The sequence below is a fragment of the Stigmatopora nigra genome, chromosome 14, assembly GCF_051989575.1.
Source record: "Stigmatopora nigra isolate UIUO_SnigA chromosome 14, RoL_Snig_1.1, whole genome shotgun sequence".
NCBI lineage: Eukaryota > Metazoa > Chordata > Actinopteri > Syngnathiformes > Syngnathidae > Stigmatopora > Stigmatopora nigra.
The window spans coordinates 6326915-6346882 of NC_135521.1; the positions used below are offsets into that span (position 1 = coordinate 6326915).

The 19968-nt window shown below is 38.2% G+C and overlaps 1 protein-coding gene across 1 annotated transcript in view; it reads left to right on the plus strand.

Moving 5' to 3' along the window:
• The first annotated feature begins 1576 nt into the window (after positions 1-1576).
• Positions 1577-19968, plus strand: part of tnmd (tenomodulin) — a 45657-nt gene continuing 27265 nt past the window's right edge. The window contains exons 1-3 of the mRNA XM_077732901.1: positions 1577-1742; positions 8745-9011; positions 11046-11180. Of these exons, the coding sequence (XP_077589027.1) occupies positions 8964-9011; positions 11046-11180 (183 nt within the window). The 5' untranslated portion in view covers positions 1577-1742; positions 8745-8963. The remainder of the gene's footprint in view (positions 1743-8744; positions 9012-11045; positions 11181-19968) is intronic.

Consider the following 19968-nt stretch of genomic DNA (forward strand, 5'->3'; position numbering starts at 1 on the left):
ATGCCAACTGACATGAAAAATCTGGTTTGTTGGCCTCAGGGCAGGCAAAAGTGTGGATAGGGGCGGAGGGGAGCCCAAGGCACGCGATTACTCCCTGAAGCGTACGGTGCTCGGCATGATGACGAGTGTACCTCTGCATGACGGGTGACCGCCGCCATGACCTTCCAGACAATGGGTATACATCTCAAACAATTCACCCAAAGTGTGAAGTGATGCATCCAGAAAGACAGCATTTGACCTCATTCGTGTGCATCCAATTAATTACTCTTGTATACAAGAGATTAAATAATGGAAACCATAAAATAAACAGATCTCGCAGGCTACAACTATACATTTGTACTTATGTCATCTGAGCTTTATTTAAAGTATGGTTTCCAAAGATGAACATTGGGAACAAATGCCCAGCAGTTGTAGTCCCGCTGTGGGGAGAAATAGATGAAAATTGTTGAGAACCACCAGGGGTTTGACATCATTTTGCTGTCCCTTGAAGCTTTTTCGCACCAGTATGTGACGTGAAGGGGCAGTAAAGACTCAGGGCTTTGCCCGGCACGTCTTAAGAGGAAAAATGGAGATATGTTTAGCAGGGTACCTAATTAGAAAAGCATGTTCTATTCAAGAGAATATCGTTCTAAAGGGAAAGGAGTGAAGACAATAGACCTTAGTACATCTGTTTTCTTATAGTTCCCAGAGAAATGGGATCCTCAAAAAGAGGCTTGCATTCTTTCCCTCTGCATGTGTGATAGTTCTTCAGGTATTCCAGTTTCTTCCTACATCACAAAAATGGATTATCGGCTACTGTAATTTGTGACTAGGAATGATTGTTCATGATGTTTCCTGAGAGAGGCTCTCCAACAACCCTTGTGTCCCTTTTTTTCCAATTTCTAAAGCAGAAAAACACTTTGAAAAGTTTGTTAATTATCCCAGGCTGCAGAAATGACAACTTCCTTTATGAGTTCAAACTGCAATAGCAATTTCTAATTACTATGTGGCTTTGAATTTTAGAAAAGCTTCTGAAATATTCTTCTCAGTTAAACGGTGGCATTACCAACTGAAATACCAAAATAATCCCACCAACAAACCATATGAGGGAAAACAATTGCCAGAGCTGTTTGATTTGTCTGTCAGCATGCTTTATTTTTCTTCCAAAGAATTTTTTTATCAGTGTTTTTCTTCCATTAAAAACTTAGAAGGAAAGTGATACGAATCAAAAACTGCATTTAATCTCAAGGACAGTCTATTCAAGATATTACTTATTGTTTTGAAACCAGTTTGGTCAGTAAGTAGCAGAAAGTAATACATGTCTAAAATGTGTACAATTATTTGTGGGGTAATTAGGCGGCAAAATGTCATGGTTTTATCACATTTTGTTTACTGATTGACATTACTAGCACTATGTCACTTTACATGACATACTTAATGCCTGTTACTGCACTTCCATCTCTATCCAACACGTGTATGTAGAAACATCTGTGCCTAAAATTTGCTTCTTACTGAGTCCCCCAATGATTGTCTCTGCAGGTGGCTATCAGGGGCATCATCTATGGTTGATGGAGAATGCCAGGAGGCAATTTAACACCGGGGCACTGAAGGTAGCAAACATTAGCGATGCTCTTTCTGCATCTGCTTGGTGGTCTCAAGGTGTCAATGCCTTGGGCCACATGGCCTTCATCTGTGTGACATGCGACCAACTGAAGCATGGGAAGGAGAAGCTCTCAATGGACATCCTGCTGCGACATAAACAGGTACGGTACTTTATTTGATCTCCATCTTGATTTTCGAGCTCCTAGTTAATGTTGAGTTTAAAGATGTTATATTTTTGATTATCTAGCTCCTTTCACTCATATTTTTTTGTTCCCAATTTGCCTATTTCATGATATTATTTGCCTCAACTACCTAAATTATGTTTTATTCCATCTGTAGATTAGCCTGGAAAGCCAGCCTGACTTGCCATAAATATAACTAATAGCAAATCAATCTGTCCGGGGCCGAAGGGAATTTGTCTTTTGCTGAAAGATATTTAAACACTTTTCCTTTTCTCTGAATAATATTCTGTGCAGTTTAACACCAGGCCAAACTGCAACAAAATGAAGATATTGCTAAATTCCTACCTCTCTCTCAGTGTCAGTCATAAGTGACATTAGTAATGTAAGTTGGCATTCGTCTTTAGTGTTGCGTCACCCAAGTCCGCTATTGCTGCAGATTTGCAGTTGCCTGCAGGCCCCGCTGTCTCTGTTTTGCAATAGCAGTATCCCGTGATCAAATAATTGTGAGGCAAGACTTAAATGAAAGTAATACTTGAAATAGTGCAAGAATACCATTTATCATCAGGTTATCAAAATCACTTTGTGCAACTCTATGAACATCTCTAAAATATTATGGCTTTTGTTCAATGTGATAATGTTGACTGGCTTTGCAGAAACTAACAGAAAGAAACTGTTGAAAAGAATCATAGGAATCATACATTTGTAATTAAAAGTTAATTTTGTGAAGTAGATAAATCCTTGGGTTTTCACGAGGGTTTACACAAAAGAGACAATATAAATCCATTCATTTTGTGCTCAATGCATGAGAAATGCTAAAAGATGCCTTATTTTTCCATTGTCACTGTAGTGTTTATCTTGGGAACAGCGGTATCCAACCGGAAAAGGCATGGCGATGTGATATACATCTTTTTTTTTCTAACTGGGAATGGATCAAGCAGTAGGGGAAGCATCCATGTTTTTTTCCTGAAGTAATATCCGTTCTATCGATTTCAGGGCATGTTATGTTACTCATTATTATACAAGCAGCGATGCTAACCATGTGATGCAAAGGCTGTTATACTTCTAAGGAAGTCTTAACTATGTAAGGAAAGTCATTTTTTAGTCGTTTTCTGAGATACTCAGTACATCAGATTAGAAGTCCAATAAAATGCCATCTTGGGGTAGTTGTTTTGTTCCTGCGTCAGATTTAACCTTCAGTTCTATGCAGCTTTATTAACAAAGCCAATATTCTTAACTCATCTCGGGGACTTTTTGTTGACTGTTTTGCCAACCTTGCTTGATTAAATACTCCAGCACAAGCAATACCTGTTTGAGGTGAAACTGCCAGACATATTAAAAGTACACTCACATCTTGTTCTATTTCAGTCAATCCTGTCTGGTTTAAAAAAAAAATAGAAGGGATAAATTGTAACTGTGCCATCTTAAATCGAGTAATGAATCACATCAATGAAATGTGGGTTTGTTGATGATTCCCTGCAGTGGAACCACAAATCCTTTTCATTTTCAAGTCACCTATTAATTCATTAATTTCACCTTCCCACCTTAGCAGATAGATATTCATGCAATATATAGTTTGCCTTCTTGAAATGATTAAGAATGTGTATACAGGAGATTATCAGTAGCGTTTAACTGCCAATTTCTCCCCTTCACTGTCATTGGAAAGCCGCCCTCTGCGACGGATTAAGGTAAACTACACATCGTAATCCAATTAAAGCATGTTGGAATCCTTGCTCTTGCGGAGTGTTTTGTTTAAATGGAATGATAACAGACTGGCAGTAGTTAGCAGCTGCATTGTCTGTGTAATCAGCTTGATACTCAGGATAAAAATGCCATTATCCAGTTACTCATGCGCCACCTCTTTTTTCCAAGCTAACAGTTGTATCGGTTATGGTTCAGTATGGGATGTTTTCACGGGTCATTTATCATTCATTCCAGTGTTTCAGGTAGACGGTTACAAACATGCTTCCATCTGTGCCATTCTGGCTTAAACTTGAAATGAATTCATTTGTCCGAATATCATTCCTCTGGAATTGAATAGATATTCTTGAATTCAATCACTCAAACAGTAGTAGAGCGAGGAAAACACAGTGGCACTACAAAACAATTTACCACTGGAAAAAAATGTGTTCAAATGACCACTAAGTATGTGCATAGCAATCAATGAAATTTGAAGCAGTTGAAGTACTTCAAATTCACTCAATAAATATAGAAAACAATACAAGTGATGTACCCAAATGCCCCAGCTATATTCATGTCTTCAAGCTGCCTGTACTCGTTATGACTTTAATTTGAATACATTTTGAAGTTGGCCCTCCTCGTATGGATCAGATGGTCTCCACCCAAGCAGACTGGGTACGACCGTGCTTGCAGCAAACTTCCATCATTCTGTTCACAGCGCCAGTCAACCAAATCATGCATGAATTTTGGCCAACAGCGTGCCGCTCTCCACCATGTCGCTCACTCCCACGAAACATCTCCCTTCCTTCCCTCCACTGCATCCTCTCAGTGCATTCTAGCCGCTAGCTCCCCTCATAGACCCCTGTCACCATTAAGATGGATGGGAAAACCCATTTTCATGATGCAACAACTGCTAACAGACAGATTGAAATACCAGACAAGACTATAACGAACCGTTTTTTTCTCAACAATCAAGGTGTCAAGGTGGGCACATCTTTAATAGCCTCAAAGAAATGGGATGAGTCAACAAGCTGTGTTGTTTAAACAGGTAGAGAACTTTGTGGCTAATAACTGATTTTTACCTGTCATCTTGAGACCTCTCAATTGTTTGTTTTTTCCAGGGATAGTGGTAATTACTTATCCCACTGATCGAATGTTAGAATTGATTGTCTGATTCAGTGGGATTCATTTATAGGATCACATCAGGGGCTTGGAGCTCAGTGCTTACTTGAGGAGAACCCCACTTTAACTGAATGACCTTAGTCAAGATATTCAGTGAAAATAATGTCACGAAGGAATATGTTCATTGAGTACCAAGAGAAACATATTTGAGGAAATACGATTTAAGAGGGAAAAAAGTGCATTCTTTTTGATTGCCTCTGTTCCAGTTTTGAGTGATTAAAAATGCTCCAAAGCAAGAAGAACAATTTTCCGCTATTGCATTCCAGATCACTTTCAGAGGAATGCCCCTCTTCAAATCCCAAATTGTATTAATTTTTAATCCCATTATAAATTGGTTGGGGAATACAGCTATATAAGTAAATACATCTGTCTCACCAAGCAAGAAATTGAGAAAACTCCCTGGCAAGTGGCAAGGTGAGATGTGAGGAAATGACTGTTTTAAATGTTAGGAATGGAGTGGTGGGGTGTGTGTTGGCATATATATGTATGTGTGTGTGTGTGTAGCATAATCCACAGATCCTATTCATCGACTTGCTTGATGTGTCAGAGTAAAACTCCTGTGAGATTGGCCTTTGTGATTCTTCCCTATCACATATTTGGTTTTCGCCTTGAACATCAGTGATGAAAGGTATAAATCGATGCTACAGTATATTAAAAATGTATCAGCGTTCTCTCAATCAATCATTCTTTCACCTCGACAGTAAGTTGCAACTTGTTACACACTCAACTAAACAATACAGTGGCTCCTACGCTTATTCAGGCTTCAGGATTCAAGTCTTCACTTATTCACAGATATTTATATGAGACTTAACGCATATACATTCTTCTGATTTGAATAAGAGTGCTGAGTACCTAATGTATTTATATTTATGTTGAGCTAACAAAGAGATAAGCCAACAGTATGGACTAAGTTCTCGTATAAAATACAATTCATGAATTAAATTAGGTAGTATGTGTTCTGTGTAATTATTGATAGTCACACTTAGTCTGTGGTTGTTTTTATTTATTTTGTCTCGCATTAATATTGCCTACATACGTCATAACCTAAGACAGCAATTAATTGTAATGTTTAAATTGCTGGGATCAAATTCTGAGCTTGGATTGAAGACACTAGAAACAGCGGATTTAAACAATAGCTTGAAATGACAACTCTTCAGTTTTTCTTTTATTTTTGGAGTGTCTGGGTGACATGTATTTCAAAAGTAGCTTCAGTAAAGCATCCAAATGTTAAAAGAAGAATATTTTATCTCAAATAATAATGTGGATTTGTTCATTTGCTTTTTATGCCAGTGACAGAATTAATGGTGCAAATGCATGCAATTATACCTTTATGTTTGCTTTCGTGGTGACAGTTTTTTGTGTCAGATGATGACTTCAAATAACTCAACAATTTAATCACAACACGGCAAAGGCAAAAAGCCATGGCAAGGGTTTTATTTTAAAATATTGGAATCTTCTCATCAGCGAGTATAAGAACTATCAAGAACCGTATTATGACAAGTTACATTATCACTTGTGGAAATGGCTGGCTAACCTGACCTCAGTGAAAGTCTTGCATTTTTGAAGTGATACTTCATCATCAGCTGTCAGAACTTCGATGGAAGAGCCAAATGTCTAGTGGGAAAAATAACACAATGCAGACTTCTTGCACAGGCCTACATTTCTTTCTTAACCTTCAACGGAGCATAAGGAAAAATGGAGAAGGATGACAGTTGAACAGAGTAAAATCTTCCTAGTCTAGACCTAGATGGTAAAGGTGACTGCCTTTTCAGGTCGAGCCCATTCCATCCCACCTCTGCTTCCTCTTTAATGAAAGCCTGAGGAGGTATAGCTGCGTTGAAGCAGGAAGCGGATGATTAAATCACACAGGATTACTTGTCATATTTGACCTGAATGCACCCAGAGGAGATGGAGCGCAGGTGGGAAACACATGGAACATTCTCAAACACACTCTTGATTGTGTCTGCTTTCTAACTTCGTATGCATCTTTTTACACATACAATTCATTTATTGTTGAGGTTTTTTTTGAGTAATGTCAATTTTCCTTTGTGCTGTGAAGGACTCTTTATAGATGTGCATTTGTGACTGTTCTTTTCTAAGTGAGAGGCAGGAAAGCTGTCTGGAAAAGATATTTTTTCCAGATGTTTTAGTAAGCAGAGTAGATATATCTTGGATTGGGGAGGTGGAATTTGCTTAAAAGAATGATGAGTACGTTTTTGTAAAGACACAGTTGCTCAGTTGACTGCACCTTTGCTGAAGGACTGATTTTCTGAGCAAATTTGTTCTTGTTTAATGGATGGTAAATTTTCATGGGTTTGTTCCAGTATTGTTGGCTTAATTGGACCCTTAAATGAATGCACATTGCACTGTTTTTGTTTTTATTATCAGAAATGAAACTAGAATTGATATGATTGCTTGCCTCAATTTTTAGTTTAACCCACAAAATACTCACATTTTTAAAATATGTTTTATTATTATAAGAGTAATATAATTTGAAGTTATTGAATCACATGCACCACTAGTGATTGATTTCGGAACCTAATTTCATCAAAATGTCCTCGTGTTATAATCGTATTTTGTTGGCAAACTCCATTTGCTGTTTTTCCCTGCTGTGACGTTGGAGTGTTTTGGTGGGCGACATCACCTGCTGGGGTGCTATGCATGTAGGTGCAGGACCCATGCGATGAGTTATTGGCCATGTGTACATGTAGGAAATATTCAAGTCTTTGTACTCAATATACTATACTTTTTTAGAAATTCTCAATCATCCAAGACAATTTCAAAAGACAATGTAATCAGGCAGACAAAACACCATATCCGTCATTCATACTTAAGGACATTAAGTGTTAAATAGTACATTTTAAATTGTTTTGGGGATTGGGATGGAAACCCCAGTCTACTACTGCACATTCGGTTTGTCCCATGAGGGCGACCTGATTTACCAAAGCAGTAATTGTGAAGATTTATATCAATGGGAAAAGAGCTGACAAAGTCCCACCATTATCAGATCTTGACAACCAAGATATGGGCTCAAATGAGGCTTGCTAAAAGAGATTTGCTCCTTGACCATATCTGGCAAGGATGGCACCCCCCTGTGCACAAATGACTGTGCTTTCCTTCCACTCTTCTCGAAATTCAAGAATGAAAAGCACAACCGTTGTAAAATACCACTTTAGATTAAGAGGAATAACCTTGGTGGTCTTTATTTGTGTAGAGGAAGAATCTTCTTTGATGCTGGTCAGAATGTATAATCACCAGGCGTTTTGATTTGTACGTAGAGTAGTTTGACATTTAAATTTAATGTAGTTGAGTTGATTCATCATCCAAAGTCAGCTAAGTCAAGTCCATGACCTACCTTCCTCCTATATCATCAAAGCCACAAGTTATAACAGCTTATGAGCGCCTAAAGTAATCATTCAGATCAACTTTAAAACAAAGAAAAGAAAATTGAGGTGTGTTCACATCCATTGTCGAGTCTCGATGGCATTTTCAAGCCCATATAGTGCATATGAGAGAAATAACTGGGTGTCAGAGCTTGACATTATAAAGCTCGCCAAGAGCTGAATAAAGTTTTAGGGTGGCATTACTTGAAGAGCTTGAATCGTTTGTTTAGTCATCCCCTTCAGGCCCTTAAAATTGGTTCAATACCTATTACGTGTAGGAAGAAAATCATTACCCCGACTGTTCTTAGAACTTTGTTTGTTATAATAAAATAGATACATAAATACAGTCCAATCTCCAGGATAGTGGCCAATCTCCAGGATAGTGGAGGTACTTTTTAGTGGGAACACTACGTAACAAAAGAACCCAAAGAAAAAATAGGACAAAAGGACAAAAATGAAAAAAGTACTTTCTATTGAGCCTGTTATAGAATACCTAACTCTATGGCAAGATGTGACATTTTTGAGAAACTTTGCTATGGAATAACCATAGCTGACAATTTAACAACATTTACAACCATAAAATAAACAACCTTTATTGGTTAGGCATTCTACTTGTGTACCCCGAGAGCCTGCTAGTCGGCTTTAATCTCGATATCAAGGTTATCAAATAAATGCTCAAGCCTCTTGCCAAACCATAGTGTTTTTTGTTGACCACATTGTGAAATTTCTTTCACCCCAGGTCCATTTCCACCTTTGAAAAGATTGCAAGCACGTGGAAGACCGAGAGGAAGACCTCTGCCTTGGCTTTTAATGGCTATCACAAATGTTGCAGTAATTCCACTCCGTCAAAGGAACTTCCCTCCCCTCCCAAATTGAAGCAATGGAATGAAGCTCCGTAGAAGTTTTTTTTTCCCCCAGCCTAGAGCATCAGAACACATTCCTTCTGTGCACTTGCATCATGGAAGCTAGCAGCCAGTCCACCAGTCAACAGGTTCTGTATAATGATGTGAGTATTTTCCTTATTTTCTTTTTTTTCCAAGTGGCGTGCAGTAGGAGTAAATCAATGCATGGGTTAAACCGTTTGTTTGGTTCTAGGAAAAAAAAAAGTTTGATTAAGATTGAAGAAGAAAATGGTATTGCTTTGAAATATTTGCAATGCATTTAAAAACAAAAAGCCTTGAATTAATTGCAAGGTTGGATCTGAAAAAGAAGTGGAACAACGTCTCTCGATAAAGGCCGTTAGTTTTTGTTCGGAATTGGAATTTGTCCATTTCTTTTCAGGGTATACTTTGCTTAGAAACTTTTGTATTCACCTCAGAAATAGCATTTTAACTTTATTAGTGAAAAGGGACGATTTTTGCTCATTAAATTCCTGATGTTTCCAGTGGTTGTAGACTTTCTACACAATAGATTAGTGTTGAAATGATGCTAACATTTTTGCATGTAACAAAAACAATCACAAGTATGATAATTGAGTGATAAGGTGGCTTGATGATCCCCCTAAATGTTACGTAGTGAAAGACTCTGGGTGAGCAGTGGTGTGTTAAAGCGCTTTCTCTGCTTTTCCACTTGTGTTGTTTCCCCAAGCAAGTGCTTGATCTTTGCACTCCAACAGTGGGCGTCTGCAAACGATCTTTTCTTTAAAGCTCCTGTCTTATTCCGATCTCCAAAACTTATGGCAAATTGGATGGTGGGGGGCCTGTGCACTCTCACATCTCTCAGTTGGTCGCCCCTGCTGCCTTTTCTGCATCTTTCCACTTGAGGCCCACCTTCCCTGGTGTCTCCGTTAGGAACACAGTTAAGTTTCCACTCTGCGTTGCCAGAGTTTATGTAAGCTGCCCCAGGAGAGTCGTACACTCCTCAGCAGGCCTGGAGGACACTTTGAAGTGATTCACATTTTATTGTCATTGTCTCGGATGCATCAGGTTCCCAGAATGCATTAAAGGCAAATAGATTAATGATCCTACTGAAATCAGGCAATGTAAGGCATGTACATTAACTGATTTCAGTAGGATCATTCATGTATTTATATTTATTTTATATCCGATGCTCAAGTTCAGATTTTTACTTTTAATTCTAAAGAACTAGGTTTTGATGAGTTGTCAATTAAAAAAATAAAACATTCGTTATTCTGGGAAATTACACTAACAATCATTGATGTATTTCCATCTTTGGATTTGTAAGCAATTTTAATATAGCGGTATATTTTTTACAATCCCCCCCCCCAAATTAAATCCTTTCAAAATGTGAATTAACAACAATGTAAAACAAAACATCTATCCTTCTAAATGGGTTTAAAAAAATGTTGGTTAATTTTTTTAATTACCAACTTTGTGTTTTTAATTCAATAATAATTTTGTGATCCAAAGAAATAATCTGGTGGATAGGGAGTCACAATACAAAGTGTAAATGAGAAGCTTTCATTTCCTTCTTACTGAAGGTCCGCGGGAACAAAAACCCGCCTTTATTAATTTGTGCCGTCTGGCTCATAGAATTGGAGACAGCGGGTGGATTAAAATTAAATTTGAGGGGGGAAAAAATAGGCTCGAATTAATAAATGTAACCTTTCTGCAGAACTTGTTACACTCACCTCATCCCAGTGGTCTATTCAGGGAGGGTGGGAGTTGTCAGGAGTGTTTAACGGTGGATAAATCGAGTTGAAAGCCCAGTCAGAAAGGTCATTTTATCTTTTAATTTATATAATGAGAGGGAAAATGTACCTTCTTTTTGCCCAAAACTTATTTGAAAAGTACTTTTGAATTGTATTCTTTGTTTATTTGTTTGTAAAACTTAGTTATTTTCTAGGCTTTTCAACCTCATTTGCTTTCTGAGGACATACGGAAAAAACATTGCTTTTGATGCTAATATCACAACATGGGATGATATTTTCATACTTTACTTCATAAATTTGCTATTCCCCCAAACTTTCCTATGAGTGTGACAAATTGCTAATTTATGCGTTTTAGCTTTTCCACTTATTTTTTCCTTTTGACTTGAAAAATGAAAGAGCCATATCAATTTTAAATCTCACCATTTGCAGGTGGAGGGGGCTAAAGCGAAGCGAGCAAAGTATCGAATCTACCAGCGCATTGCTTTGATTCTGACGTTTGTCTTCCTCCTTTTGGGCCTCTGCATTTTCAGCCTGTCATATCTATGGAGCCCCTCCCTGGGAAAGGTGAGATGCAACTTTTTTGTTTATGATGTATTTTTTAAATGTGTATTTGTTGCCGACCTCTGTGTATTTGCATTCAAAACAATATGAAAGACTAAATTAGGCCTATTGCTATAACAAATTTTACGAGGTGGTATATTATACAGTATTTCAGAAATACCACTTTTTCTTAAGATTTTCCTTTCAAAGTAACAAATTTGTACTCCTTATTAAAGCCATGAATATGGAGGGGGAATTTGTGAATCAAGCGTTGGCTTATACACAAGAAATTGTAAAATTCGGCCATTTTAAGGGACGGCTTATATGCGAGTAAATACGGTAAGTACTGTGTTGACAATTTTCATGCAATCTTGTGGAGGTTTCACTGGTGCAAATGTAGGCCTGTTGCATTTATCTATTTTTTGATCATACCCCCGACATCCTCTAATGGAACAAGCTGACCAGAGTGCCTGCAGCAAGATGCAGACCCCCTTGGCAATGTAATCGGGATAAACTCTTGTCCTGGCAATTTATCTTCTAAAATCCAATCCAATCACACTTGATGGAGAACGTTTTCACCCGGCTGCTTTCCCACCAATATTCCCAAGGCGCCAAAAAAAAAAAGCTCATTTACCCAAACTAAAGGAAAATAAATCAATGAGCTGACGTCCAAAAAATGTGGGATACATTGTAAGTACAGTCAGTGTAAAAAGTAAGTGAAACTAGATGATGGTTTTGAGCACATTTTAAATGCCTGTTTTGGCAAGACCATACCTCACTGTTGTATTTTTTTCCGAAAGACACGGAAAAATAAGAAGATTTAAAAAAAGTCCTCCCCTAGCTCAAATAAATGAGCTTCATTTTCACTTCCAGCGTTGACAGTGTTGTCCACGTCCTCTCCTTTCAACATATATCTCACCTTTGAGCAATTTCCTTTGTCCTTGTTAAATTTTTTATGCCGCAGGTAGAGTGGACATTATTTCCACTTTAATAAGCTGTGATCATTCTCACAAGGCTCCAAATGTGTGGAAGGCTGAAAACCCCAACTTTTGACTTAATAAGGTCTTTTGGGGTAGGGATCATTCTTTGGCCTCCTCATCAATTGAGCGACATGGAGCCAATTTAAGGAGATGGACAGGTGCTTCTTACATGCAATAAAAGCACAAACCCCTTGCATACCTCTGCGGCGGCTGTACAAAAGGCGAAGCTATGGATTTGAAAGCTGATAGACAGGTTGATTGCTTGATTTTTCTGTGGAACTGTAGTCGTAAACATCACATTTTTGGTATGTTGCATGGATTTAACAGCCAATAGCTCATATTTGGTGCTAAGACTAATTGCAAATACAAACAGTTACCGGACATATAGATGGGAACGCGGTGTTAGGGTTTAATACCTGAATGATCTGATGACTGCAAGTGGATGAACCTGTTGAAAAACAGGAATACATGCATGGAAAAGTTTAAATTAGGCACAGAATAACGTTAGAAGATGAGAGCAAGACCACAGCCATTAGCACTTAAGCACCAGCTCACCAAGGCAGCACGTTTCTTCCGGTATGTACCCTCAGCATTGTACAGCATGTCGAAACACAGGCTGCTAATTTGCTTTGTGCATTGTATCTCAATATGACATGAGAACCACCTGGGATCTTCTTTTAATTACCTGCAAACATATGTTGTTACACAAGCTTTGGGAAGATGCCGCCATCTTCCCTCTGCCGGTGTGCGTTTGTGTTTGTGCACGGCGAGCTCGTGCTCACTCCGTTGCATCAGCGCTCGTGCGCATTCTCTTTTGGCTCACGGCGAATTTTTCTGTTTGCTACGTGCTCATTATTGTTGTGGGCCGCAAGTCTCGCTAGGGGATTGCTCCTCCTTGTAAATTCATACTCGGTTATTACTGCTTTACATCAGCACCCTTTGAAAATGGCATCTCGGGTAGTAAATTACACCTGGGCTGGCAGGAGTTCTCTGCAGGTATATGGGTTTTCTCCAAAAGCTATTTACATCATGGTGGGTTCAATGAAGAGCCCAAATCATCCATAGAGTTGGGAACCGGGTGTGCCATTGAGTTGAAACCAGTTCTGGGTAAAATATGTATAACTTAGTACTCAAATGGAGAGAGTCTGCATGAAAGCATCCAATATTCCTGGATAATGTTTCATTTCAGATTTAAATAAATACCTTGTAAAAGTCCTTAATTTTGAGGCCACACATTGCAAATCAACATTTTCATATTAGATTGAATGTTTTACTATGTTTAATTCATGAACCACTTGGAAAGGGATTATAGTCAGACGGACTGCCATGCGGAGAGTAATTGCCGACCTGCAGATGAATCGCCATTGGCTGACGTGCTGTTGGCTTGTTACACCAACCCCACCCCCAAAAGTACCTCAGGAATAATCGAATATGAGGCAACCCCACCAGTACTCAGATGAATTTTGATTGCATCATTCATCCCGTCCTAAATTGTTAGTTTTTTTCCAGCTGGATGGCCTCCTAAAGGCATCTTTACTGGGATTGCCTTGTGGAAAATGACGATTGCCACTCCACCTCTTAAGCGTTCAGGTATATTTTTTGTCCAGGCCTGGACCCCCGACCTGTTTTGTTTGTATATATAGTATATATTTTTTTTATCCTATACTTACATTACTGGTAGAGCTGTACTGCAGATTGTGTATTGTTTTTAGATATATACATGCTGCTTGTCTGCAGTGATTCTGTTCATGAAAAACAAAAACAAGCCTATTTTGACATGTTTGTTGTCCTAGTGTGAAGGAATTCATAAACATGTATGAGGTGTCCTGTGGATAGAACTGCTTCGGTAAAATTGTGCTGGGTTTGAATTTTAGTTCAGATCATTCTGTGTGGAAATGAGTTCTCTCAGAGTCGATGTTTCTTCCCTTAGCTCCAAAATGCACGTTAGGTTAACGGAAGACTGATTGGTCATTATGCCATTGCTTTAATTTGTTAACTTATTTGATGTACTGTTATCACAAAATATCACTGTCACCCAAAATAAATCACGAAAGCCATTTCATCATATTGTTAATTTAGTGGAACATTGTTAAAAATGAATGGCGAGACATAGTGTACACAAAAGAAGTGCACAACTTCCCCTGGGCCTATTTGAGTGATTGACAGTCATAGAAGATGCTGACTTATTGATACTTTACTGCGAAATATAATTGTCTAATGTAGAACAAAATCAATATTTTATATCCATGTGGTTAAATCGCTATCAGTATCTACTCCAATTTGTTTCAGCCTCTGCTATACATTTTTTTCTGCTGCACAGAAACTAGATTCATTTGAGGAAGGGCTGCTTTCTTAAACATCTGTTTGGCATGGGATTTTAAATATGTTCTTTATATTCTATGTCTGGTGTCTAATCAGATTCAACTCATAAAGCCAATTTACTCATTGGAAGGCGAATGTCCATTAATATTTGATGTCAAGTCGCATTAATTTAAATAACCCTTAATCGTGACAGGGTCTTTCTCAAAGAGCTTCACGGGCTAACGTTTGACACCAAATGACTTCAAAACCTTAACACTATGCCTCCTTCCTTGATAATTAACTTAACCTTTTACACTGGAAAATTCAGATGACTAGGGAAGAAAGCAAGAGTGCAGAACCTTGTTTAATAAAAATAAAACTTGTTTTAAATTGTTGCTAGGCGAATGCTTTAGGTGGCAATGCTTGATTCTCAGGAGCTGAAACAGCAGAGCGTGACAAAACTGCAAAGCCCACGTCAGGGTTTTTTAATTTTTTTTTTTTTTTTATGTGTGCCGCCACACAGCTGGGATGTGGTTTTTTGTCCCCTAACATCCTTGTAAGACTAATTTACGTCTAGAAGATCCAGCATCTTAATTACAAACACTTCATTGCGCCGGCAGCTCAGATTGCAGCATAGTGTATGTGGGTAAACACACCCAATTTATATCTTATTTTGCCCTTCTCGTCTTACCACTGGCACTGCAAAGAAAGACTCCTCTACTCTGTTGCACAATTGTCAATGTGATTGAGCTTTCATGTTCACTTTCACCTGCCCAGTAAGTCAGCAGCAATCGTCTCTGCAGACCGAATAGCAAAATGCCCCCAAACAGCCGCACTGGAAATTGCACCATTTGATCTGGCTACTTGTGGTGGTGATTCTTGTAATGCTCTGAATCCTCTGAGGATCTTTTTTTTGGAAATGATTTAAACTCTATTTTGAAAACGGGCCAATTAGGCACCTCACTCATTATGCGAGGAGCGAATCAGCATCTAAATTATCACCGCAGGTCTCTGTCTAGTACGCAGTCTGATGCATCGTGAAAAACAACCACAGCTCATTAGCCTCTTATGAAGAAAAAAAATGCTGCAGCTCCAAAGACTACAATATAAATTACATGACTATATATTGCTCAGTAACAGGACAGGTTGAAGCAAAAAGGAAATTACTTCTTTTTTTATAAAGAAATTTCAAAACCAAAGAAACTAGGGGTAAGAAGAATACCAAGCAAATGTTTTTATTGAAAGAGATTTCGATTCCGAGCACACTTTGGTCCCAGCCAAGAGGCAAGGGGTGTTTAGTAAGATATATTTACCAGACTTAATGAGAGGGAGGAAAAATCATATCACTTACTTGTACTATATAGCAAGAGAAGACAATGAAAATAGGGAATTCAAGCACAATGCCTGCATATTTATTTGGATTGATAAGTATTGAGCACAACGAAAACGGGATACATACCAAAGTGTCCTTAAAGTCATTAATTGTGGACTTAATGTCTTCACTTGGCTATAGATTGGATTGTTAATGATAGGGTGTAAATAAACCATTTTTTTATGGCTCTACGAACACGAATGCTATTTAGAATTATACGCACATGTTGGCACTGCCTTCAAAAGTGCCAAAGATGAGCTATTGCGGCTTCGGATAAAACAAAAATAATTTATTCATATTGTATTCAGTGTTGGAAAATGAAGACCGCTATTTTTACGTGAGGAGACGAGGTTTCGCAATACCCCTCCACAACTGCACCGGGGGTCTCATACTCCTCCGAGCATGGATCATCTTCTGGGGTTTTGTGTCTCACTAAGATAATTTGGGGCTCATTAACTCCCTGACAGGAACAAACAATAGCCTAGGTGAAATGTTGCAGGGTTTAATTAACAACAACACTGTAATAAAATAGACATTAATATCAAGCCCCTGCTGGCATGCAGCATTCCAAGTAGAAACTTATCATCACTTCAGAGTTTCGATCTCTAAATTATCATCAGCCTAATCAGCAGTTGCTATGGAACCTTTAATCAGAAAGGGTGAAAGTGTAAAGAAGGCTAACTATCACTCTTGTTGAATGAGAAAAGAATCCTTTCCAAGTATGTATTTATAACAGTATAGTCATTTGTTGTCGCTCCTGGTGTGTATTCGACCACATTTTCCCTAAGCGATCCTGGACTGCAACCTCCTGGAGGAAATACTTCAGTAAATTGAATCTAACGGCTGTAATTTGTCTGCACCAGCTGACAGTAGCTTCTATATGTCTTGGGAAACACTACACATCACTTTTGCCATGCTGTGGAATGTAACACTTCCATTGCTAAAAGCAGTTCTCACAAGGTACAACTTCTCACACCTGTGTACCAAGTGTGTTGGGTCGATACCACACGAATAACCGCACTGTTGGTTGAAAACTTCATGATGCATCACAAAAGATAGGACGAAAATTCAACAACTCAAGTAAAATGTGAATTTGTTCAATGTGACAAACGCAGCTCGAGTTCATCTCTTTAGACGAGTTGGAATAAAAGCAACTTTGTAATTCAGGAACCGGCCCGTTTAAAGGACCATCGCCGGCGGCTATTCATCAGACATTTGTGGTCCATGAAATAAGTTGTTGAGAATTCTCGAGTGTTGCCCTCTGCCTTTCCTAAATTGTCTCGCGTGTTCATCCTCTGGATTAAAAGATTACGTTTGTAGTAATGCCTTCAGTCTAAAAAAAAAAATACAATTTAAATTTTCTCCAGTGTGCATCAGACGTGAAGTGTTCTCAGGTTCGCACACTTGAATTTAAGTTGTCATCTTGTTTAAGAAAAAAGCGTAAGCATTGAAGTCTATTAGCCAAATTAAATGTGAAGTCATCCAAAGTGGCAAAATGTGGATGCCTGATGGACTGGGTGTCCAATAGTCTGTAAATACTATACATGGTAAGAATTGGCTTTGCCTCTGATGTGAATTGCCAGAGACATTTTTAATCTGTAAAAACACTGACCCAACTAATTAGTGGCCCAATGGAATGTATTCCCTGAAAGAAATTCAAAGTATCATTAAAATGAACAATAATAAAAAAGGTAGCTGCCTTGACTTTCAGCCCACTCGGGGACTATGAGGGGAAAAACCCAAAAGCTATCCATCAGGACCCAGTCTTCCAGTGTGTGCGTTCAACAATCACTTCCGATTTTATTGTGTCTCCAGGGCAAATGCAGGGTGTGAACCATGTTAAGACGATTATAGGCCAATAGATGTCCTTGCTACACTGTGAAAGTGTATCTACTTTGTCTTAAGTGATCATTTGTCCCATCTCCCTCTATAGTGGCATTTAGAGAGAAGGAAACCTTGTAAGTTTATATTTCATCTTAAATTTACCCTGGTTTTTTAGACCACCTGAAGTGAGGTCTTTAAATATCACTTCCTTTGTTCTTGTTGAGGACATAAAACTCAAATTGCTGGTATTTGTGGACAGATTAGAAACACAAGTTGTAGGCGTATTTTAGACGTGATTTGTATGATATATTTTGCTTCGGAGATCAACTTTAACTTAGATTTGCAGAGGTTGGTTTGCTTTTTGAATTTAGTTTTGGTATGCATGACTCTGACACATACACGTGTAAAAATAAGCAGTGTTAGAATTTGAGATCCCTCCCAGTTTCCCAGGCTGTTCAATAATTACCAAGAACAGAGAATAACAACTCGCACCACTCACTACTTCAGAAAAATAGTGATTTATAAATGAACCCCATAAAGCTTCAAATCATAGCATCTCTACAATAGAATGGATATTTTAAATGCTTTTCACTGTAGAAGTTGATGCCCAAAACTAAACTATGGGCATATTTTCCCCCGTTATTGTTTGATCCAAACTGAACCCAAAAAGTTGGTGTCATAGTTGAATATGTTCTGTTAAAAACATGTTTTTTTTACCTAAAGCCTATTTTGTCAACATGATGCCCTTGTGGAAGAACAAAAAGTGTGTTTTTAAACACAAAAAGTGTCCTATTCCCTCTGGCTGTTTCACAAAGACAATATGATTCTTTGTTGTTTCACTTTGATTTTGGTGAAATCATAACAGCAAACTACGCAGTGGAAAAACAATATCTCAGGCCTTGTGTTAGTGTCACAACAGTGTCCTACCCAACAGCTTGCAAAACGTACCTGTACAATTCTCCCCCATGAGTGTGACTCTATTATTGGTACAGTAGCACGTATGGCGGTGATTTATTGCCACCGAGGGCTCAAGTTGTTTGAAATGACTGCCGTGATTAGTCATATGGGCTTCAGAGCGAGAGAAGAAAGGGGAATGGCGCTCCCGTAAATTAACAGCAGCTACACACTGTCGTCCACCAAAGCGAGATGGTCAAACACTGAGCAACAGAGTCGCTGGGCGACAAGGAGAAAGTGGGTCATTACACCCCTTTCAGGTGGGAGTGGGTTGACCGGGAAGAGAGAGAGAGAGGCTAGTTCAAGATTCAGAGGTTGCAGGATTAATTGATTTTTCCACAGTGGAAAAAAAAAAACTGTAGACGAATGATCGCCTGTAGCCTGTAGCCTCTGCCAGAATCCAACTTGAGTAGCTGCACATATGTGCTCCAAAGATTCCACTGGGCCCAGTACCCAGCCGGATAAGTCCATGATTCATTAGTACAGAGAAACACTGAAGAGCCTTTTGACTCATTAGCTGCTTTTCATTCCAAAATGGAATATTTTCCGTTTAGGTTAATGTATCGCTATAATCTCTTGAATCCCTTTTCATTACCATGGATATAATCGATCTTGCCTCGCGTGCATTGTCAGCAACCAACGAAGAAAAAAAAATAAGATCATTACAAAAAGAATCAAATTTGAACATTCAAAACCTTTATAGACCAACACTAAATGATGACTTCAATTTGGTATTTCATTGTAAATAAAAATATAACACAACTGACTTAGAGTGGGAATGTATTTGCTAATAATACTATCAGTGAATTTGTGCATTGTAAATACACAATGTGTTCACAGAAACACATTTACAAATATATTTCCTTATTAGCATGGACATTTGGAATAACACCACGTCAAAGTACTTTACGTCCACAAAGTCAATACAGAGATGGTTGTGAAAAGATAAGATGTTTTGAGTGCTCAAATTGTCCGGTAACTGTCATCAGTGGGCTGTCTTTTTATCAGCTGTGAAGTATTTTATTCCATCTGGTGGGGGAAAATACTGGGACATATGCTGTCATTTGACAACAACAAGAGCTTCCTTATATACTAAAAGCTGTTATTCTTCTACAAGTTGAACATTAAATTGTCAAGCTCTGAAAACTACCTGTGAGGGGCCAATCACGGGAGAAGCAAGTTGTCTATTTATAGCTGTGTGTGTGTGTATATGTATATACGTATATGTATATGTATATGCGTTTATGTATATGTGTATATGTATGTGTATACATATGTATATATGTATATATGTATTTGTATATCTGTATATGTATATATGTAATTGTATATATGTATGTGTGTATATGTATATGTGTATATATGCATATCTATATATGTA